General features: G+C 44.3%; 1 protein-coding gene across 2 annotated transcripts in view; it reads right to left on the reverse strand.

The window, feature by feature from the left end:
* Casq2 (calsequestrin 2) overlaps positions 1-23370 on the reverse strand; it is a 58662-nt gene that overhangs the window by 14100 nt on the left and 21192 nt on the right. The window contains exons 2-9 of one of the 2 annotated variants that reach the window (XM_008834018.2): positions 21493-21577; positions 18890-18990; positions 14900-15011; positions 11538-11611; positions 6034-6164; positions 4632-4677; positions 1136-1144; positions 817-871 (exon numbers count right to left, since the gene is read on the reverse strand). In XM_008834018.2, the coding sequence (XP_008832240.1) occupies positions 817-871; positions 1136-1144; positions 4632-4677; positions 6034-6164; positions 11538-11611; positions 14900-15011; positions 18890-18990; positions 21493-21577 (613 nt within the window). The remainder of the gene's footprint in view (positions 1-816; positions 872-1135; positions 1145-4631; positions 4678-6033; positions 6165-11537; positions 11612-14899; positions 15012-18889; positions 18991-21492; positions 21578-23370) is intronic. The other variant, XM_008834019.2, reaches the window with a different exon arrangement.

A 23370-nucleotide genomic window follows, 5' to 3' on the forward strand; every position in this document is an offset into this window, starting at 1 on the left:
ATGGTTCTAGGCCTCCCCACCCTCCCTCCCTCTCTGCACTTTCACCTTCCCTCTGAAGCCTCTCTGTCTGGTGGATCACTGTCACAAGGACCCAGCATGTCATCCCCTGTAACACTCATTTTCTCACACTGCTCTCTCCACCAGCCTTGATAAGAGGGATACCAGGGAAAGTTGTTCATATTGTAAAAATAAAACTAAGTGACTCATTCACTGGTAGAGTCATTTTGCACTTTTTGAACTAGGCTGTTGCTTTGCCCTGTTCTCACTGTTTCGGGTGATATTCTCTATTCTGTTTCCTTTGCACAGATAATATTTCACAGATGAAAGGATACATCTGTTATTCCGTTAATGTAGGATTGTGATTTATGTAGGTTTGATCACTAAATTGGTAAATAAAAATTGAATGTGAGCAGGAACACACAAACACACACAGACACACAGACACCCCACAGACAGACACACACTGTAAGGCTAGGATGCTTTGTGTCCTCCCCCCACCCGCCCCCAGCAGCCTTTGTTCATTCTCAGTTTGATCAGCTGAGCAAACTAATCTCATATCACCCAAGTTGGCCGTGAACTGTTGATCCTCCTGCCTTCTCCCAAAAGCTGGGGTTACATGTTCAGGATTGTGGCTTTGTTTGATATTCTGATCTGTTCCCTTAGCTCTATTTACAACCGAAGACAGATTCATACCTACCAGGTGACCACCAGAGGGGGCCCAATATCTTGCAGTTGCATTGGAACTGTAAAAGCCCAGGAAGGTGAGAAGCCAGTTCATGTTAATGGCTAAGCAGATTGGGGTGGGGGGTGTCCTACCTGGATCACTCTTCTCTGCAAAGGCCACAATATGGATCCCATTCAAATCATCTTCCTGGAAGAGAAAAGAATCAAATGTTCTGGTCAGGAGGAAAAATGCAAATGAGCAAGTCAGGACAGTGACATGGAGGCTAGAATGAAAAGGGGGTTGGGGGGACAGAGACTAGACACCTAAGCACAGAGTAGCAGGACAGGCACGCTAAGGAAGAGAATGTTGACGGTGGCCGGCAGCAACACATGGAGCTTTGATAAGGGACTTAGATCAATGGGTTTTGCAAGTCAGGACAACAGACATGAATCAGCAGTAAAGGAATCTCACTCCTGTGGTCTGGAGGGTCCCAGGAGCAGCAGCAAAACAAAATGAGAAAGAACATGAGTTTGGCTTACAAGGCTCCAGAGGCAACAAAACTCTAGAGAGAGCTCTGTGAGCATGACTGTTTCAAGAATTCCCCACCAGGAGACATAATCAGGGATGTACAAGATTACAGAGACTCCTGGATGTTGCTGGCAAATCCTGAAACTCTCCCCTGGGGCAGCAAAGAATCCTCAGCTTAACAAAGATGAAGGTTTTTCTTGTCCAAATAGGAATCAAGAACACCTTAGGATTTGACCAGCTCCTCTGGGTGGGGAAGCAGAGTCATGGAGTAAGTTGGGAACAATCTGCTAATTCTGAACCTGAGTACTTTCCTTCTAGCCCTTTCTAATTGTAACCCCAAACTTGCCAAATAAATAGAAGCATTTCATTTTAAATAAGTTTTTAGGTACCTAGAGAGATGGATAGCTCAGTAGTTAAGAGTGCTAGCTGCTCTTGCAGAAGACCTGGGTTTGGTTCCTAGCACCCCCATGGCACCTAACATCCATCTGTAACTCTAGTTCCAGGGGATCCAAAGCCTTCTTCTGACCTCTGTGGGGACTGCATGACACAGGTACACTTACATACACACAGGCAGTACACTCATACACATAAAATAAAAACAGTAAATAAAGTATTTTTTGAATTTGGATTTATTTCTTTTTATTTTATGTGTATGTTTTCCTGCATGTACATGCACCACATGCGTGCCTGGTGCCCATGGAAGTCAGAAGGGAGCACTGAATCCCCTGGAACTGGTCTTAACAGGTATTAGCTGCCATGTGGGTGCTTGGAACTGAACCGAGGTACTCTACAAGAGCAGCAAGCACTCTTAATCACCAAGCCATCTCTCCAGCCCCCAATAGGAGCACCTCTGTGAATGTGCGAGGCTCTGAGGAGTTTGGAATTTGGGACTACGGTCGGTTGAGGGTGTGGCTGGGGAGGAGCAGGGCAAGGAAAAGAACGCAGAAAAGGTCCATCAAGCAGCAAAGTGTACTTCATATTTACACACGAGGGACAGGAAGACCCTCTGCCTATGTTGCCTTTTCATTGTTTATTGCTGGAGAACGGCGAGGGAGAGCTTGGAGCAGACTTTTTACATAAAGAACATGCTGCTCGCTCAGGAGACCTGTGGTTTAGGGCTGCCATGGGAGAGGCATTCACTGGGAACTCTGATGTCATTCATCTCAGAGCCATCCTATGTGGAAAGAAACCCAAACCCTCCCCACCCCGTTCCCATTTCAATTGATTTTAATGCTGGTGCAATCCTATCTAAATGCTAATTTTTTTCCATTGAGTTTGGAATGAACAAAACTTCCAAAAATTCTAGGATAGATTAAATAGAAAATATTATTATTAAAAACAAGAGAGTGGGCACTGCATTGGCCAGATTCTCTGGGGAATTGAATATTTTATATATATATATATGTGTGTGTGTGTGTGTGTGTGTGTGTACCCTGGGTTATTATGAAAACCCGACAGCAACCAGAAGGGGAATCTGAGCTTCACTGCTGCACATTTGCTATTGTTGCCAGACAGAATCTCCGGATCAGGTCTGATTAGGTCTCCCCGTGTCTCTTGTCACCTGCCATCAGTTGGAAGTGAGTGCCGTTAACTCTGTGAAGCAGGCCTCATTTCTGCATGCCCTTCTAGAACGCACTTGGAAATTGGTTTTAGAATGAAGAATCTATATTCATTTTCTAAGAGGCTGCTCTCAATACACTTGTCACTCCCCAGGACTGACATGGCCCCTGGTTGGAGTGTCTGGAACCGAGAGAGAGAGCAGCTCTCTCCGCACATCTCAGGGATTCAGGGCATGAGCCTGTATTGAACACCTGCGAAGGTGCAGGTGTATGCTAGGTGCTGGGCATTTTCTGTAATAAACTCACAGAGCAAGAATTCACGAGCAAACCCACAAGTCAGTTGCTTGCTGAGAAGTAGTGTAGGTAGGTGAGGAAGAGGTGGGCTGACTGCAGGGCTAAGCCTGCCAAGGCTCTGTTGTGGTGACCGATCACCTTCCAAAGGTCCCACATTGGGCTTTAGGTTTTTAAAATACGAATTCAGGGGACATCCAAGCATATAGACCCCAGCATTCACATTCTCGCACTCTTAGAATGGCTTCTGTTCCTTCATTGCCCTCTGTGTGCTTTGCTGTATATTTGGATTGGTGGCTCTTGGTAAAAGAGACTGAAGAGGGGACTGTGTGCATGTAGCAGTGGTGGTGTCCTGGACCCCCAAAGAGCAGGTGATGTGAGAATGGCTTTAGTGAGTGCCCTCCCCTGGATTCCCCAGCACGTTGCACGTCTCCAACTCACAGTGAGTATACTGGGCTGGTGTTATGGGTTTTTTAGAATTAATTTCTATTGTGCCCACTGATTGGAATTTCTTCTTAAATAATGTACTCTAAATTCAAGTATTGTCCTTTCCTGTCTTGAGAAATGTTTGGTGTGCCTTCAGAAACCAAAGCAAGTTCAATATCAGCAGCCCTGCGTCTGTTCACCTATTACCCCAAACTATGAACTAAAAATTAAATAAATAAATATCTTCGTGTTAATACCATGCCAATGGTACCCTGTGGGAACATGGCCACTCCAGGGAGGAATACTAGAAAAAACATGAGATTTGGCTCCAGATGGCCTTACAGCCTGAGAACTAATGCTCTTTAGTTATGTGTCCTCAGGTAATTAATCTGGGAAATATGATCATAGTTTCACCATATGAAAGACGTGCTAAAATAATATTTGTTCAACCTCACTGTAGAGAGCTGGCAGGTCTGAGAAAAGACACATGCAAAGGCCTGGACAACACTCTGCAGGCTCTGTCTGTTATTGTTCATGGAACACTGCATAAAGCTAAGGTGGGAGTTGGGGTGCAGCTCCAAAGCCTTTTCCTAACACTATCAGACCCACCTGACATAGACCTAGGAAACTCTAGGTCTGTGTCATAGACGACTCAGCCATCTTCCAGTGTCTTTAGATGAAACTTTTTAGAAAGCTATCGTTCATTAACCAAGCTCCTCCCGTGTTCTGAACTCTCCAACTCACTTTTCCTTACAAGTCCCCATTTTAACCGGAGAAAGGAGAGCTCGGAAAGACTAAACAACATGATATAGATACAAAGTTACTTGATGGCAGTTCCGGATTTGAATCCCAGTCTCCAGGACTTTGTAGAACTAGGCTTCTTCTACTGTGTTGCTCTGGGTCTCTGAAGACCCAGGAATGGAAGCCAACAGTTCTAAGGGAAATGATGTTGAGAAATTTTACCCGATGAGTAGTACCCAAGAGGCTCATATTGGATTCGTGGAAACGTGGGTTTTAACTGAATATGAACCAGTCCATGTTTTAAGTACGTCACTCTCTAGACACAGCCAATAAGGCTTAGTTGGAGTCTTTGGAGTTAATCAAAGAGCATTATTTTTGGAGAACATGCTCTACAAAGCAGAAGGAGTATGCAACTTTCTTACCCATGTTTCAAACATGTCCTCTGGGCGCAGTCGACGTAGAGTGGGTCTGAAAAAAAGGATGAGCTTTCTTGAGTAGAGACCCCCATAGCAGAGACTGAACCTCAATCCTGTGTAAATGAGACACTGATTCATCCACAAGAGCAGGAAGAGTTCCCAACCCACCTCCACCCTAAGGAAACAGAACTGTTCCACCTTCTGTGTCAGAAGAGAGCTGGGTTCAAACCACTCAGCATTTCTTTAGACCCATTAGATCCAAGGCATACCAAATACATCAGGATGGGGCAGAGGCTACAGAGTTAATGTCTTCCCAGTGTTCTTTCCTCACAGACAGGGACCACTCTTGAGCGCCCAGGATAGACCCAGAACTAGGAAACCGGACAGACAATTGTTGCATGAAGAACTGAATTTATCATCAGGGTCACTCATCAAAACAAAGACAAACACAAAAACAAACAAAACCTTAAGAACCAGGGAGAAAGGTATAAGATCTATATTTTGCTCATAGTTTCATTTCTTTCTGAATTTTGGCAGAGAGTGCTGGACATAATATTCATTCCCTCCAGTGCTGCCTCCCTGCAGAGATTAGGACTCAGCACATGAGGATCTTGGTGCTTTAGATTCAGTGAACACAGTTGTGCATATCAGGAAGGGAGGACAGGGGAGACAGTGAACTCACTAGTATGGCCCATATTCCCATATTGCTCCTTCTCCAAAACAGAACAACAATCTCCAGCTGGTGGGCCAGACCTGGCCAATGCCTCTCATTTTTATAAACAGACCCTGCTTGGGACTCAACCTCACCCATTTGTTTACACATGAGTAAGGGCTGTTTTATGCAGCAAGGCCCAACTGAGAAGTTGCAACAGAGGCCATCTGGCCCCCAGAACTGTGTAAATATTTATTCTGTGGTCCTTTAGAGAAAAAGTTTACTGACCCTGCTAGAAATGCTCTGGGTACTAGCAAATAATCCTCTCCCAGAAGTTGATGGTAGAATGGTCTATAAAGTTAGGGTGATAACAATGACTCTGTAAGGCTGGAAATTTGAGTAAGAACCTCCCAGAAAGTACCCAGAAAGGTGCTTTGCACATAGGAAGCATTTACAAAATTGTCATCATTAGGGTAGAGTTTCACTTTCTCACTCTGGCTTACTGTATCTGGCTAAAGTGATGTGCTAACTGGAATGAGGTAGTCTAACCCTACTTCCTGGTGTAGATCCATATTCAGAAGTGGTAATATGGATTGCCTCTTACCAATGACCCACAAAACCACACTGGTGAGTTTTGTTTGACTTGGGGAGTTTCTCCAGGTTATTGCTCTTGGTGCGTCCAGATTGTCAGCACTGAGAGTCTCCTCCCCAGATCTGACACCCTCCCCCTCCATCCCCACATGTCATCTTGGGCACCTTTGATGTTCCTTCACAAACACCACGAGTTCCTCTTCTGTGTAAGGTTTGTTGGGGATGATAATGGGCTCATCCATAAATGGCTCATAGAAGTCAACCTCATTCATCTTCAAGGACAATTTCTTTGCAACCTGTAACAGTTAAAAATAAGACAATAATTCACTTAGACGCTAGCTTAGAGGAGCAATGGGCTATCCATCTGTGCTGGATAGCTTCAGTTGTCAACTTGACACACCTGGGTAGAGGGAACCTCGAGTGAGGAACTGTCTCCATTGGATTGGCCTGTGGCCCTGTCTGTGTGGCATTTTCTTGATTATTGAGTGATATAGGAGGGCCCAGCCCACTGTGGGCAACGTCACCCCTGGGCAGATGGTCCTGTGTTGTATAAGAAAGCAAGCTGAGCACAGGCAAGAGAGCAAGCCGGTCAGCAGTGTTCCTCCATGGTCTGTGCTTCAGTTCCTGCCTCCAGGTTCCTGCCCTGAGATCCCTTAGTGATGAACTATGACTTGAGAGATGTAAGATAAAATAAACCCTTTCCTACCCAAGTTGATTTTGGTTTCATCACAGCAATAGAGAAGCTAACTAATGCACCATCCAAGAGACCATGCGTGTGTTCTTTGGTAACAGCAGGAGACTGTAGGTGCGATTTTATCTTAAATGTTGAAGTAGTAGGACTGCTCACTTGTCTGATCTGGAACAATCTGCTTCTATGGTCAAATATGGATCAGTAGAAAAGACTCATCAGGGAAATGTGGGCCAAGGAGTGACAGGTTGCTGTTGGACTAAAAAGTGGGGAATGTAATTGCATGCTCATCTTTACCATATTTGCCAGGGCTGAAAAGAGTAAGGAAATGCTAAGAGAGCATGCTTACTCTGAGGGTTGGGTGACTTTAACTGATCTAATTTATGGAAAAGGCCAGTGATAGAAAGCAGTTCATGGAATTAGAAGCCAATCCATCCATCTGCCCTTGGTCCACTCATAAACCCTAGGTGCTGTTTAGGTTGTTGTGGGAAGTAGAGGGTTAGTCTCTCAGTACCAGGCTTGATTGACATTTTGCCAGGCCCTGAGAACATCCCATCTGTAAGACGACCTACCATCCTGCTTTGCTGAGGTCAGAGCTTCCTGCACTACAATCTGGATTGATCCCAGGGAGTCAGGATGAGCAGCTCATTCAATAGTGAAACTTGAAGAAGAAAGAGCCCATAGCCTGAAAGACGTTTTTCCCTCTTGATTGAAGGGGACACACATAGAGCTGTTGTCAAGGCAGAATGGTTGCTGTGTTTGCCTGCAAAGCTGCTAAACTCATGGCATCTCATTGTGACATGATTTGAGAGGCCTGGAATGTGCGAGGCTCACTAGGAAACCAAAAGCCATTCTCTAGCTTGGAGCTGTGGTCCAAGAAAGCACAGGGTCAAACAGTGGCTCCCTTAAAACTGTGTGGGACTGCCTAGAATCTGACACCTCATGGTGGTAACCACAGTTGTCCAGGGCCTGTGACTAATGGGAGTTGCATAAGCTCTTACACAGGAGGTCCATTCTGCAGAAACTTTTATGTCCACAAGTGTCAGCAATTGCTATTAATTCCAGGTCACTATATTCCAAAAGACATGTTTTAAATCCAGTGACCTACTCGGCGCTAAAGAAAATAGGCCACATGAAGAGCTACAGGCAGGCTGGGCCTCACAGAGTAAGGGTTAAAGTCAATACTAGGGAGGCTAAGTGGGAGGAGCACGCATTCAGGGCCAGACTGGACTAGCGTGAGTTTAAGGCCTGTCTGTCTAATTAATCAAAACCCTGTTTTAAGATTAAAAATTAAAGAGTGGGCTGGGGTTGAAACTCCGTAGCAGATCTCTTGTCTAGGATGTGTGAAGTCCGAGGTTCAATACACAGGAGAGAGAGAGAAGGTTGCTTTGGTTTTGAAAAGAGGTGTGGACTTTTCTGTACACTAGAGTGCAGTGTAACTGGTGAGGCAGGGATCATGGAGGGTGGAGGGGCAAACATGACCAGTGCCTGTATTACATACATGCCCTTGCAAACCAGGCCAGTGGAGGACTGTGTCTGAAAATGACAGATTCTGCTGTTTGAATTCACTCACTTGCTGTATATTCTTCTTCTTTTTTTTTTTTGGTCTTTTGGAGACAGTTTCCATTTGTAGACCAGGCTGGCCTCGAACTCACAGAGATCTGCCTGCCTCTGCCTCCCGAGTGTTGGGACTAAAGGTATGTGCCATCACGCCCAGCTTTTTTTGGTCTTTTTGAGACAGGGTCTCCCCATAGCTCCAGTTGACCTTGAACTCACTATGTAGACCAGGCTGACCTTGAACTCACAGAGATCTGCCTGCCTCTGCTTCCCGAGTGCTGGGATTAAAGTTACGCGCCACCATACCCAGCCTTACTATATAGTCTAAGAATCAGATGAGAAATTATTAGAATGAACACAAGTAAAAAAAAAAAACAGTAGCACTAGCAAGCACAGAGAATGCTTACTAAGTGTTGGGCACTATAACGAAGTGCTTTGGGCGGATTACTTTATATAATCTTTGCCTCGATTGAATGAGGTAAGAGCTATTACCTGATTATTTTACAAATGAAGAACAATTTGGATGAGCAATTCATCAGGAACATAGACCAGGAGAGGGGCAGAGCCATAATCTGGATGCAGTTTGGGAGGACTCCACACCTCGTTTCCTGTATTCCATCACTGTTTTTCCTTCTGTAAATCCCTTTCTCCTGACAGTATAAAGAAAGGAATGTACACATGTCCCTGTGAACAGTGCATCAGCACCACATGTCGTGAGATGCTCCCTCATCCTTCTTGCAATACATTCTTATCAGTTCATCTCACATCATGGAAAGTAATTATGACTAACTGTGAGAGAGCAGATCAGAGCCACTGTCATGGTAAAATGTGTGCGTGTGTGTGTGTGTGTGTGTGTGTGTGTGCATGTGTGCCTGTGCACATGTGCCTGTGCATACCTCTGTATGCGTGCACTTCTGTGTGTGCCTGTGTGTGTGTCCCTGTGTGCACCTGTGTGTATATCTGTGTGCACTTGTGTGTACCTGTGTGTGCATGTGTGTGTACCTGTGTGTGCCTGTGCCTGTGCATATGTGCCTGTGCATATCTGTGTGTGTACTTGTGTGTGTGGCTGTGTGTGCCTTTGTGTGCTTGAGTGTGCATGTATATGTGCCTGTGGGTGACTGTGTGTGTGCCTGTGTGTCCACCTAAGTGTGTGCCTGTGTGTGTGCACCTGTGTGTGTGCACCTGTGTGTACCTGTGTGTGCCTCTGTGTGTGTGTGTCCCTGTGTGTGTGGGGGGTCACTGGTCATGATTGCCACCGCCTGGCTCTGTAATGCTATCAATGTAAAACTGGATTGTCACGTCCTTAAGTTTTACTGAGAAGAAACCTCAGTAAGAATGTCTAAAGCGTCTTCACCCTTTCTGTCCTTATCCCTCCAGAGAGCACTTCATCTTCTGTTTCCTTTCTTCTCTGCTTTTCGATTGTGTCTTGGACTGAAGGAGAGTTGACTGACTGAAGAGTTTATTCATTCATTTTGTCAATCACTATCTACTAGGGTCTTCTGTATCTAAAGCATGATGCTAGAAAGACCTGTTCATGGGTGTTGCAATTACCCAGAAATTCATGTACTAGCAAATGCCAAATAGCTCCGGCAAACCAAATGAGTCCACACTTTTCCTTTTGCCTTTAACTAGTTGGAATAAATTTTGGCAGAGACAAGAAAGCTGCAAAGTATGATGGCCAATTTCCTGACGTTTATGTGCACATGAATTTTGATTCATATTACTTTTCTGCAGTTTAACAAGCCAAGCCAGTGGTTAGCAACAAGTATCAACTCAGTAGGAACTTCGGCTTTTACCACATCTCCACCAGCTCCCTTCAGGCTCCAGTGTGATTATGAAAACACTGACTTTCCATCTCACTGGTCCTCAGACAGAAGGAGAGGGGACAGGCTGGGGGAGGTGGTGTGGGGTCCCTAGAGCTGACCTTTCCAGGCTGCCGGGTGCAGCAGGGTGGTCGCCAGCCTCTTGCTTCAGTTGCTTCCTCGGAGGGGCTGAACTTTTGTATGGCTTGATTTAGGATTGGGGATCTGGGTGGATCCCAAACATGTGTGTCCTGTAAAGTTCTCTGTAAAGTTTAAGTTTTTTTCTTAAAATTCATATTCCTGGGTCCTGTCACAAAAATCTAAAAAAACAAAAACAAAAACCTCTAGACTTCCAGGAATAATCTCACAGATCAAAGCTTTAAATTTCTTCTGTATTACATTTATTTATTTTGTGTGTGCATGTGTGGAAGTCAGAGGACAACTTGCAAGAATCTGCTCTCTCCTTCTACCGTGTGGGTCTTGGGGACTGAACTCAGGTCATCAGTCTTGGTGACAAGCACCTTTACCCACTGGGCTATTTTACCAGGCCAAATTAAGGTTTTAAAAATCTCCTGGGTGAATTAAGATTGGCTGCAGTTGGGAGTCACTGACTTTCAAAAATCCGCATCTGAGGCCGGACCTCTCACCTTTACACTCCTCCAACTCATGGTGTACTGTTGGTTTTTTTTTACTAGCTTTTGGTCCTCTCATCTTCTCTCTCACTTAAACTCTAAATTCTACAAGTCCAGGAACATATTTTGCTCAGTGGTATTTGTGTCCCTGGTACCTAGAAGACACTCAGGAAATACTTGTGGAATGAATGAATGAATGAATCTGTGAATAAAGCTAGCTGCAGTTGTTGAATGTTTTTTCAGTTAATGAAACCCAGACTCACAATCTGGTCTTGTGTTCCTAACAGACTCTTTTTTCCTAGACTTCCTAATGTTCTCAGTACTTTGAGTCTTTGTCATTTTGAAGCTGAGATTTGCAATCTCTGACTTTTGGGGGCATGGTTTCTTCTTTTTCTTCTTCATCGTGGCCCAGTGCCCTTCTCTTGTCAACATCCCTGTATCTTTGTCCTTATGAGTGCTTCCTGAGTCCTTGTCTCCTGGATTCAAACTTCTTCAATCCATCTCCTGGTCCCTCTGAGATTCCCTAGAGCCCCTCACATTTACTACTTTTCCGCTCATCTGCTCTATCGCCCCCTGCTGGACATTGTTGAAGCTGCAGCCATGCCCTCTGGATCCCACCTCCTCCCACTGGGCATCACCCACTCCAGGATGAGTGCAAGTCCCAGCTGGCATCAGTGTGGTTGGTATGTATGTATGTATGTATGTATGTATGTATGTATGTATTTGTGTCCTTTTTTATTTGCAACAAGGTCTCAGGTCTCCCTGTAGCCCCAGTTGGTCTGAAACTCACTATGTAGAACAGACTGTCCTTAGTCTCACAGAGATCCACCTGCCTCTGGCTCCTGAGTGCTGGAATTAAAGGCATATGCCCCACCACACCCATCTGGCATCCTCTTATTTTTCAATCTACTTTAAACATTTCCAGAGACGTTCAAACCTTAATCCTTCATGCCTCCAACACTGTTCAATCGAGCTTTCGTAGGTACTTACCCCCTTGTCGAAGGTGGCAAAGAACTTGATGTAGGGCTGGAAGTGCTCAGCTGCCTCTTGGAACGCTTTGTAATCTAGAAGGGGAAAGCCATGAAAGAGAACTGTTTGTAAGAGGTGAACTACAGACTTTGCTTTGTAAATGATGCGGAGAACAGAATACCAGTCCATCCTGGTTGGACAGTTATTCAGTAGGAATTATTAAGCTAAATGTATCATTTAAACTCATACCTTCCTCCAAGTACTTTAAACTGCCTGGCAACCAGTCACCCGAGAGATGCTTCTTTTCCCACGTTTGTAGGCAGAAAGCAAAAAGTAGGGGAAACGGGGGACAAGGAAGAAAAGACATGGAAAACTCCAGACCAAAAGAAGCAACCCTTTCACTCACATTCCGGTTATGACTGTGCCCACTAGAGATGGCACAGTTTCTTACATAAATGAGCCTCAGTAAGAAGGAAATTCATCTTACTGTGTGAAGTAACCACAATAAAAAATAACCTCACAAAAATAGTTTAAGCCTCTCTCCAGGAGCAGTCCTATTAGTGAATATTAGGGTTGCTTTTCCTTCTAAAAAATAGTTTACTTTTAAATTCTGATCCTCTGAGAGGATTATTTAAATGTAACCAAGCCTATGCTTGACTCAAATTTCAAACTTTCATCCGCATTTGTCACAGTAGGTAGACACCACGCCCACGTGAGAACGCCATGCCTTAGTACACCTGAGTAGGGGCTGTGTACAGGATCTACATTCAAGCCTTCATCTGAGGGTGATAGAAATGATGGTAGTTGTGATTCTAAATAAATTCTGTAATCCTATAATCCGGAGCCTATGTTTTATTCGTCACAAGATTAACTTTCTTTCGCTTCATTGAATTCCATATCCCTGAATCTGGGATCATGCAGAACTTTAAAAGAGTCTGTCATAAAGCATTTTAGAATAATGCTAGCTCAGGGGATATCAAGATGAAAAGGACAAAAACACTGGTCTCAAAAGATTCTTGGCCTGGGGAGGGCCACTGGATTTAAAGAGCCATAGGGCTGGGAAGATAATTCAGTTAGTTGTTTGCCTTGTGAGGACAGGACTTGAATTTGGGGTTTGAGGCCCCAGAAGCCACGTGAAAAAAGCCAGACAAGGGTAGTGCAAGCTTGTCATCCCAGTGCTAGGGAGGTGGCGACAGGCACATCCCTGGGGGTTGCTGGCCTACTTTGCAAGTTCCAAGCCAGTGAGAAACCCTGCCTCAAAAAAAGAAAAAGATAAAAAGAAAAACCCGATGGACAGTGCCTGGGGAACAACACCCACCAGGTCCTCTGACCTTCAGATGTGCATGAACACACAGGTATATGCACCGCCACACATGTGCACCCACTCCTACACAAACAAGCACACACACACACACCATACACACAGAAGTTAAAATGCCCCACTCATATCTTTATTGTTTAAATTTTTTTTGAGACAGGGTTTCATAGAGCATAGGCTGGCTTTGAACTCCTAACCCTCCTGCCTCTACCTCCCAAGTGTCAAGATTATAGGCATGAGTCATTATGCCTGGTTGCTATTTAGATTTGATAATAATTATTAAGGTGTCTATACATTCATAAGTAAGAGTGTCACTATTATTTTTGTGTACATGATATGGTACAAAGAGATATAGTTGGAATTTCAATCCCATTAAACTATCATAAGAAATATGAAGATTATAATTATCAACGAAAAAAAGCATCAACTGTCAGGATGTAAGGGTGTTTGTGTCCACAAAGAATGGAAACTGAACCATCTGAATTATATCCAACAGCAAGAAAAGAATGTTTATCAGTGAAAGAAAAAGCAACCAGTGTGGTCTGTTCCTTTGCTGCCATTCAATGTGTGAACGAGTCTCTTATCAATGCTGATTTTCAAGAATTTGAAGAGCCCATCGCTTGAAGCCTTTGTCAGGAACTGCACGCTGCTATTTTAAGCCCGATGCTGAATATCACAAAGCTGTGTTCTTGGAAGCAAACTCAAGATTCTCATTCAAAATTTGAAAATGTCATAGGTGATATAGTCCCTATCTTATATCTTATTGTTCCCATTACATAAGGACAGTAAAAAGCAAATTCATAAAGCCCAACTCTCTTCCAAGCTACTCATTTTATACCTGTAATCAAACCACATTTTAAAAAATGTATTTTATTTATTATTTTTACTTTATGTGTATGAGTGTATTGCCTGCGTCTGTGTAAGTGAACCCATATCATGCAGTGCCCATGGCTTCCATAAGAAGGTGTTGGAGCTCCTGGAACTGGAGTTATGGATAGTTATTTATTAGCTATCATGTGGGTGCTGGGAACCGAACCTGGGTCTTCTGCAAGAGCAGCCACTGTTCTTGACTGATGAGTCATCCCTCGAGTCCCACGATCACATTTATTGTGTGCTATCCTCCAGCATAGTTTGCAAAGTCTTGAAATTATTCCCCTTCAAATTTTTATTTATTTTATTTTATTTGTATGAGTGTTTTGCCTGCATGTATGTATGTACTTCATGTGTGTGCAGTGCCTACAGAGGTCAGAAGAGGGCATTGGATCACCTGGAACTGGAGTTACAGATGGTTGTTAGTCACTATGTGGGTGCTGGGAAATCAACCCAGGGTCTTACAGTTATACCCAAGGCTGAGACACAAGCAGAAAGCTTAGCCCACTGAGCTTGGAGGGCCAAATCGGGTTTTTAAAAGGTATGCAAAAGGTTACCCTTTCTGATCCTCTCCCCCTGCTCCTCCTCACTCCTGCCCACCATCCTCTCCTGCATGCAGGACCCACTCAACCCACAGCAGTGATGATGTGGCAGGTCCCTGTGCCTGCCCACAACCTGGTCACAAAACCATCAGGGAAATCTGCCCAAGGGTGTGGTGACAACTGTGGCCACAGCCTGGTGGTCAGTTGTGGGCTTGGCCAGCTATTTTTCACATTCTGGGGCAGCTGCTGAACCCATCCCTACCCAAATTTTCCATTAATGCTTTCCATTTGGGGGGAAAGTGCTCCAGCTGGTGACCATGGGAGCTGCCAACATCAGGAAGATAGTCTGCTGAGTCCCATTTTAGGGAAAGTAGAGGAAGGCATAAAGTGCTTCTCTTTCCTGTAGAGCACCCCCCCACACACACACCTACCTTTAAGAAACAAACAGAAAACATGATCGAACCTAAATGTTCCTTCAATCCCTCTGCCTGCCTTGCACAATTTCTGTACAAGCCTCCCTTGGCACAGACGACAGGAAGAACTCTAACCTTTATTGCCCCCAAGAGAAGAAATGCTGAAGTCACACCCTCTGTTGGGTCCCTTGTTAGGGATCTAGCCTTTGGCAGACAGACCTGGGTTGACAGACAACTTACATTCTGAATCCTCATTCTTGAAAAAGCCGAGGAGTTTGATCTGGTCCTCAATGCGTTCAAAGGCTTGGGCTTCCAGCTTGTTACCCACAATCTCCACTGGGTCTTCAATGAGCTAAAATGCCACACACAGAGACACAAAGATGCTCAAATAAGAGAGATTTTCCTGGGCTGGAGAGATGGCTCAGCAGTTAAGAACACTGGTTTTTCTTGCAGAAGACCTGGGTTTGAATCCCAGCACCCACATGGCAGCTAACAACTGTCTATAACTCCAGTCCCAGGGGATCCAACAGCCTCTCTGACCTCTGCAGAGATTGCACAACACAGGTGCACTTACCTACATGCAGGTAATACACGCATACACATATAATAAAATTAAAAAAAAATTATTTTAAAAAGAGGGATTTTCCCTCCCCAGTGAAAAAATACAGTGCTTTGGGGAGAAGTTGTAATTGACTTCATGGTTAGGGCCCAGAGCACACCCCACCCTACCCTGGTGAGCTCAGCAGCAGCACCTTTAGAAGAATTCGTCCTAACTAAAGGGATGGGGTGATTGTTCTTGGGGCAGCTCCAATCTTGATAACTATTTGTTTTCATTTTTATCTTTGACAAAATTGACAAATTATAACTTTATAGATTGTGTATATATGTATGTGTAGTGTGCGTGAGTGTGTGGGACTTGTGTGAAGGCCCATGGAGGACACTGGGCATCTTCCTCTACTACTCTGTTGCTTTGAGACTAGAGGCTTGCTGACCATGACCAGCCCGCTCTCAGGATCCACTGTTTTTGCCTCCCAGTGCTGGGGTCACAGGCACATGCAGTCATGCCTGTTTTCAACATGGGATTTGAACTCGGGTCTTCAGACCATCACATTTGCAGAGAAAGCACTTTTATCCACTAAGCCATCTCTCCAGTTCGTAACTGTTTATACTTATAGGATACAAAGTGCTAAGTATTATGAATAAATTGTGAAGTAATTAAATGAAGCTAATTGACATTCATTTTCTCAAACACTTATCATTTTGTGATGAGAACAATTGGAATTCACTTTCTCTGCAGTTTTGAAATGTATGTTTTCTTTTACTGCAATGACCACACTGCACTTTCTATCTCGAAGGAAGAAAACTGTATTCCTTCTGTCTGCTGACGCTCCACTCGTTGGGTCATCATTTCCCGACTACTCACCCCACCCCAGACTAGTAACCACCGTTCTATCTGCTCTTTGCCTTCTTCTAAGTTCAATGATCTTAAATACCACATGTAAGTAAAAATATGTGCTACTGTTTTGATATGAAGTGTCTCTCAAAAGGCTTGAATGTTGATGATCTGGCTGCAGCTGGTGGATCAGTCACTGAGACACGATTAGATCATGAAGGCTCTGACTTTCTGATGGGTGAATTCATGGATAGGTTCATGATTTGATGGTGTTATTGGGAGGTGAGGAGAATTAGGAGATGGAGCCCGGTTAGAGAAAGTGTGTCACTGGGGAATCTGGTCCCCAGACCCTTCCTCTTTCTCTCTCTGCTTCTTGGCCACCACAAGGTGAGCAGCCTCTGCCCTGTGTTCCTGTCCCCACATCTGCCTTGTCTCAGGCCCAAAATAATGGATCCAGCAGGCTTTGGATGGAAACCTCCTAACCTAAGAGCTCAAATAAAACATCCCTCCATTTGAATTGTTTTTCTAAGGTATTTAGTCATAGCAATGAAAAATGTACACTACATGTAATTTCCATCTTTCTGAGCCTGATTATTATATTAAGCGCAATATAATACCGTCTCAAATAACAAGATTGCTTTTCTTTTCTTTTTCTATTCACCAGTTGACTTGTGTTAATTCTATAACATCTCTTGTCATTTTTGATTCAAGAATGGACAAGTGGCCTAGTTCTGGCTCAAGGAGGACAGATTTGCTGAAGCTGTGGTAAAAGCCTTCTTCACCCCTAAGAAAATGATGGGAGGCCGTGTGAAGAGAACAACGGGAAGGAAATGTGATGTGTCCCTCTGGCAGTTGCCCATCTTGTTACTGACCCCAGAGCAGTCACCTTGAGGACAGAGTTATTTGTGGTTTACAGAGATAAAGCCTGGAGGTCAAGTCTAAACACTGTCCTAACTGGTTTGCTGCTTCTGCTAGTCAATCACATTGTTTATTGTTTAAAGCAAGTGGAGTCTTCCTTCCAGAAGCTTCATCCTAGCTGATAAATTTTGAGCAATGTCATGTTGGTCCGGAGTTATGATGTTGCTTCTCTCAACTATTCTTCAGGAGCCACTCATGGTGAAGCACACCTTTAATCCCAGCAGCTGGGAGGTAGAGGCAGGCAGATCTCTGTAAGATGGAGGCCAACCTGGTCTACATAATGAGGTCCAGGCCAGCTGGGACTACAGAGAGATCCTGTCTCAAAAAGGCCAAAACACAAAACAGAACAATTCTTCAGGACTTGCAGGTGTGGATCAGTGAGACAGCCAAGCGGAGACCATGCACACTTTATTTTGATAGGCAGTAACCTCCTGACTTTTCCCTGCTTTTTGAAGCTACAGAGAGAAAGCATTAGACCACTGGGTTATCAGCTGCTAAACAGAAGATGATCCATGAGGACGGCCAACACTCAGTTCTTTGTGCTGTGGCTGTTGTTTGGCTTTTGGCTGCTTGAAACAGAGTCTCCCTACAGAGCCCAAGCTGGCCTCTCCCTCCCAGTCCTCCAGCCTCCTCCCATTCCCGGGCTGGGATTACAGGTGTATGCTACCATGCCTGGTAGCATTAGGTTCTTTATCTGTGCAGAACACAGGTCCTAGAGCCTTTAGCCTTACAGCTGTGATTGAAAGTGTAGGTTTATTTATAGGTAAAATATTTTGTAGCATTATTTTTCCCTCTGTTTAATAGAATTTATAGAGTCAAGGGTGTGGTGAAAGTGAATGTGATATTGGGGGTTCCTTATCTCTGTCTTTCCTCTTAAATTCTTTTTCTTTTACATTTATGCATTTATTTGGCGTGTATGATAGAGGAGGGGGTTGCACACATGCCATAGGGTGTGTGTGTGTGTGTGTGTGTGTGAGACTGTCTGTGTGTGTGTGTGTGTGTGTGTGTGCGTGTTGTATAGGTCAGAGGACAACTCTCGGGAGTCAATTCTCTTCTTCTACCCTGTGGGTCCTGGGGATTGAACTTAGGTCATCAGGCTTGGCCGTAAGCACATTTATCTGCTGACTCACCATTTCCCCTTGTGTAGCTCAGAGTGTGACCCAGGGTGACCAGGCCTGTTGGTACCCACTTCTATCCTTGGGTGACTGGTTAGCCCCCTCTCCCCCCATACTCCCTGGTTTTCCCTCAGTGTCACTATACTAATGTCATGGGGGATTCAGTGGACATCAGTGGATAGCCAGTAAGATAATAAATATGTCACTACTACATCTATGACCCTGGGGCCACTTAAGATAGTTTCTAGGGTGACTTAAGGGCCTGCTTCCCAGTAAAATTAGATGTTGTTGTAATTTGGGCATCCTTAATATTTTGTGAAGCAGGGACCCCTTGTAGCCCAGACACGTCCCACTTATTTCTCCGAAGAGCTATGGGTGAGTGCAGGGCACCCTGGGAAGAAGGGTGGAGCCTAGCGTGGTGGGAAGTCAGAACGAAGGGAGGAGGAGGTGTGCGACCGCTGTGGAAAATGGCCATGGTGTCCTGTAAGCATGGAAGCGGGGTAGGGCATTTACAGACCTGGGCCGAGACCACGGGGATGAGGGTGGGGCTAATGGAGACTGTGGGCAGCGATAGGAACAGGCACCATAAGTCACCCCGCACTCCCTACCATAAAGGAAACCCCCCTAAACTAAAAACGTCTTATGTTAGTCTGTGAGCCTGGGGCCTTGGGAGGGAGTCTCCCAAGAAGGGAAAAGGGAAAAAAGGTTAGTGTCAAGATCTCCAGCTCTCCTGTTTTTACTTCAGGGTTTCACCCTCCCCTACGTGGACAGCTCCATGCAAGGCCACCATGCCTAAATGCTCACATCCAGGAGAAACTCCACCAAGACATCGGCTGCAAACTCGCCATCAAACTCAATTGTGCGGTCACCCTTAAGAACATACAGGCTTCCTTCTTCATCAAAACCTGCAAGGAATAGAGGGCAAATGTCAATGTCATTCTGCTGCACAAAGAGCCCCCACATTGGCCCTGAGTGGCAGCACAACCAGTTTTCACTCAGACATTGAATCTGAGAGCTATTCTCTGCTCTGCCATGGCTTTAGTTTTCCACAAATATTGCTGAACCCCTGTCATTCTCTTTATCAAAGTCTTTAATATTCACTGCCCACTAGGCCCCTTAGCCTGGCATTCAAGTCCATCAGGGGCCAGCCCTGCCTTTTACACACCGATAACCAGACCATCTTCCTTGTCTTTTGAGTCATTCCCATCACTCCCAGCCCACAGGCTGATATGACAGGATGCGTCAAGGAAAGGGTGCAGAGCAGGGGTCTTCGCTTACGTTCTTCTAACCTGGAGTGACCACCATCCCCAACTCCATCTTGGCTCACTCCTTCGGGTCCCAGTTTAGACCCATTTTTATCTAAGGTTGTTGCAAACTCCCTCGACTCCCACAGCAGGTATTTGCTCTACAAGATGTTCTCTAACAATAGAAACATTGTATTCTTGGCATTTCAGTCTCTTGCCCAGATCCTGGACATATCAGTAGACAACCCTTAAATGTGTGTGGCCAGACATCCTTAATTCCTTAATTGTTTTCACACTATTAGCTGGGAGATGTCTTCTCCAAATGAATCATGTAGGACCCCCAGGAACAGGAGGACTGGGCTGCAGCAGGATGCCTGGCAGCCATCTGAGGTACCCTGGCACACCTGGCAGTATTGAAAACACAATGAAAGGAGCAATGTGCCAAATACTCTCTTTTTCAATGTGTGCCAAGTGTTTTGCCTGCATGTAAGTGCACCATGTGCATGCAATGCCCACAGAGGCCAGAAGAGGGCATCAGTTCCCTTGGAACTGGAGTTACAGATGATTGCTAGCCACCATGTGGGTGCTTGGGACCTGGGTCCTGGGTCCTCTGCAAGAGCAACCAGTGCTCTTAATGGCTGAGTCGTCTCTCCAGCCCCATGTCAAGTATTCCTGACTCTGATGACCTTTGATCTTAAAAGGTGCCCCAGTGAGCACTGGCCAGTGTCCTGCTTGGGATCTGTCACAAGTGAGACCAGATCAGAGCTTCTGGCACTGATTCAGACCAAAGTAAGGCAAACAGGGAGAGGGATAAGGAGAAAAAGGCAGGTTCACAAAATACAACTACCTTCTGTAATCCCAAGGATCAAGCATCTAGAGGGCAGCTGCCTCCATGGTGAGCTTAGGGAGAAGCTTATTAGGACATCCCAAGCTCCATCATGCCCTTGGTCAGTCTGTCCTTGTGAATTCTTTCTTAGCTTGTTCTGTCTAAATTTGTGGATTTCTAGAACATTGGCATTTTTATCCCTAAGTTTACAAAAAATTCTTCCAAATACCACTTACCATTAAAACAGTGGGAAGAGAAAAGACTAGGAATCAATAAATTGCAGGGGAAAAAGAGGCAGAACTCATTGAGTTATTTCTGACTCTAGGGAACCTTAATGTATTTTTTCTCCCATGCTCATGGAGGAAAAAATATCTTTAATGTATCTCCAGGGAAAGAGATATCTCTGGCATCTCAAGTCATCATTTTATAGACATGAGTTCTTCTTTGTGTCTAACTCAAGTGGTCTTCTATAGTTTAAATCTTATTTTTAAAAATGACTGGTCTTCTAGAAAATACAATAAGAGTTACTTGTAATTTGCTAGGCTAATGAACTTGCACCTACCTGAAGGTGATCACTGAACCACCACTGAGCTGGGTTTTTTTTCCCCTTCTTCTCTGCTTATGACTCCAAATCCAATTAACCTTTTTTCAAAGGCCCTGTTTTATAACCCCCTGCTATTTTTTAATAGTCATTCTCCACTGGTCATGCAGAAAAAGCCAAATGGACAGTGTGTGCAGGGGTGTTTGGAAGCCGGGGGAGTCCCTGTGCCCTTCCTCCCTGGGATTATGGGCTGGGAATCTTAAAGGGCATTTGAGCCGGACATATTGACATGAGAGATTACAGCTTCCACTGCATGGTCACTTAACCATACCACTTCTGAATCCTCCCACTTATCGAGGGGGTGCTGTTGCCCGGCTGGGGTTTAGCCTTAACCTTGGGACCTCCTGGGACCCTGCAGTATCCATCATTAATGCATCTCGTTCTGGCTGCTGCTGGAGCTCTCCCAGAGAGGCCATTGAGGTTCTGAGATAGAGATGCTGCCCAGTCTCTTTAGGAGCTGAGGATGAAGGCTCAAGTCTTAGCATCAGTTTCTTCAGGAAGAAGCCTCTCTTCATAGTACTAGTACAAAGACAGATTGACTGATTCACACTGGACTGTTAGATTTGGGCCTAGATTTACTCTTAGAGAGATCTTCATTAACCCAAGACTGAGTACATGCTATCATTTTATATTTATTTGAAAATAACCCAATAATCATGCAAGGTAAATGCAACTATGCATTTTCTTTACCAGATACATTTGTTTCTTTTCAGTAGATCTCAAATACCAAACTTACCCAGTTTCTTGGCAAGCTTGGCTTCTTTCTTGGAATCTACCATCACAAAGCCTATGTTTTTATGTTCCAGGACCTGGGCCACAAGCTGAAAAGACAAATCGGAAACCAAGGTCAGGGTGACAGGAATCATAATCTTTCTTCCTTTAGCCCTACTTCTCCATACAGTTAATCAGGCTACTCCATCTATCAACAGGTTTGTTCTTTTTCATTGCTGAGCAGACTTCCATGGTATGGCTGTATCACAGTTTACTTAATCATTCATCCGCTGAAAGATAACGGAGCTGTTTCCAGCTAGTGACTATTTTGAATTGAGCTGCTATAAATACTTGCAAGTGGGTTTGAGGGTTAAATATTAGTTTTAATTTCTCTGGAATAAATGCCTAGGAGTATAACTTCTGAGTCATACGGGAGTTTCATGTGTAGTTTTTACTGGAACCACCAAACTGTTTTCCAGAATGGCTGTGCTATTTTGCATTCTCATGAATAATGTATGAGCGCCTCTACATCCTTGGTGGTGTCGCAATTCTAGTTTAGTCACTCTAAGAGGTACGTAGTGATGTTTCCTTGTTTTATTGTGTGCTTTGTGAAAGGTTATGGCTTTGAGTATTTTTCCATGTGAATTCTATGAAATGCTTCTTCATGTTGTTTTCCCATTTCTATAGTTAATATTAGCTATTTTTGGAATATGTGGTTTACAAATATTTTATCCTATTCTGTATCTTGTCTTCTTAATTGGGGTTTTAAAAAAATTTATTTATTATTATTATTTTTTTATGTGTATGAGTGTATTGCCTGCATGTAGGTAAATGCACCCATGTCATGCAATTTGGGGATCGAACCCAGGTCCTCTGCAAGAGCAGTCAGTGCTCTTAACCTCTGAGCCATCTCTCCAGCCTCAACTGGAGTTTTTCATAGAACAAAAATGTTAATTTGGAGACTGGAGAGATGGCTCAGCAGATAAGAGGGCTTACTGCTCTTGCAGAGGACCCAAGTTCAATTCCCAGCACCTACATGGCAGCTAACAACGACCTGTAACTCCAGTTTCAGGAGATCTGCCACCTCATCCAGCTTCTGAAGGCCCCTACATGCATGTGGTGCATATAACTCACACATGCTCACATACATACATACAATTTTTTTTTTAATGTTTTAAGTTAATTTCCTGAGGCTGAGGACATGGCTCAGTGGGTAAAGTGCTTGCTGCACAAGTATGACGACCTAAGTTCAGATTCCCAGCACCCATATAAAAGCTAAGTGTGGTGGCACATGCTTATAACCCCAGCTCTGGGAAAACAGAGACAGGTGAATCCCTGTCTTCCTGAGCTCTAGCTTCACGAGAGACCCTGCCTCAAAAAACAAAGTGGAGAGCAATTGAGGAAGACTTACTTGGCATTGACGTCTGGCACCACATGCATGTGCACTCACATGCACAAATAGAAATTTTTAAAATTTTAATTTCAATGAAGTCTAATTGATCAATATTTTCCATGTTGGGTCCAAATGGTGTTGCCATAAATTCTGATAACTTTTTCTCTAAAAGTTTTATAGCTTTAGTTCTTTATTCTTATAAGACATGGCTATTTTGCTTACATTTTGTGCAAGCTGTGAGATGGCTTGGAGTTCTTTTTTGCTTTGTGTGGTAGTTAATGTTCAACATTCCTTGCACCATTTGTAGAAGGCGTCTTGCCCACTGAATTGCTTGCACATCTTTATGAAGACTTGGGTGATGCATCTCTCTAGGTCTATTCCTGCCTTTTCTATTCTGTCCTGTTGATCTGTGTGTCTTTCCCTCTGCCAGCACCAGGCAGTCTGGGTTGTATGTGCTAAGTCCAAAAAATGGGCAGATTTTGTGTTTTCATTGTATTCTCTATGCAAATT

The sequence above is a fragment of the Nannospalax galili genome, unplaced genomic scaffold, assembly GCF_000622305.1.
Source record: "Nannospalax galili isolate Female #2095 unplaced genomic scaffold, S.galili_v1.0 scaffold475, whole genome shotgun sequence".
In the NCBI taxonomy this organism is placed as follows: domain Eukaryota; kingdom Metazoa; phylum Chordata; class Mammalia; order Rodentia; family Spalacidae; genus Nannospalax; species Nannospalax galili.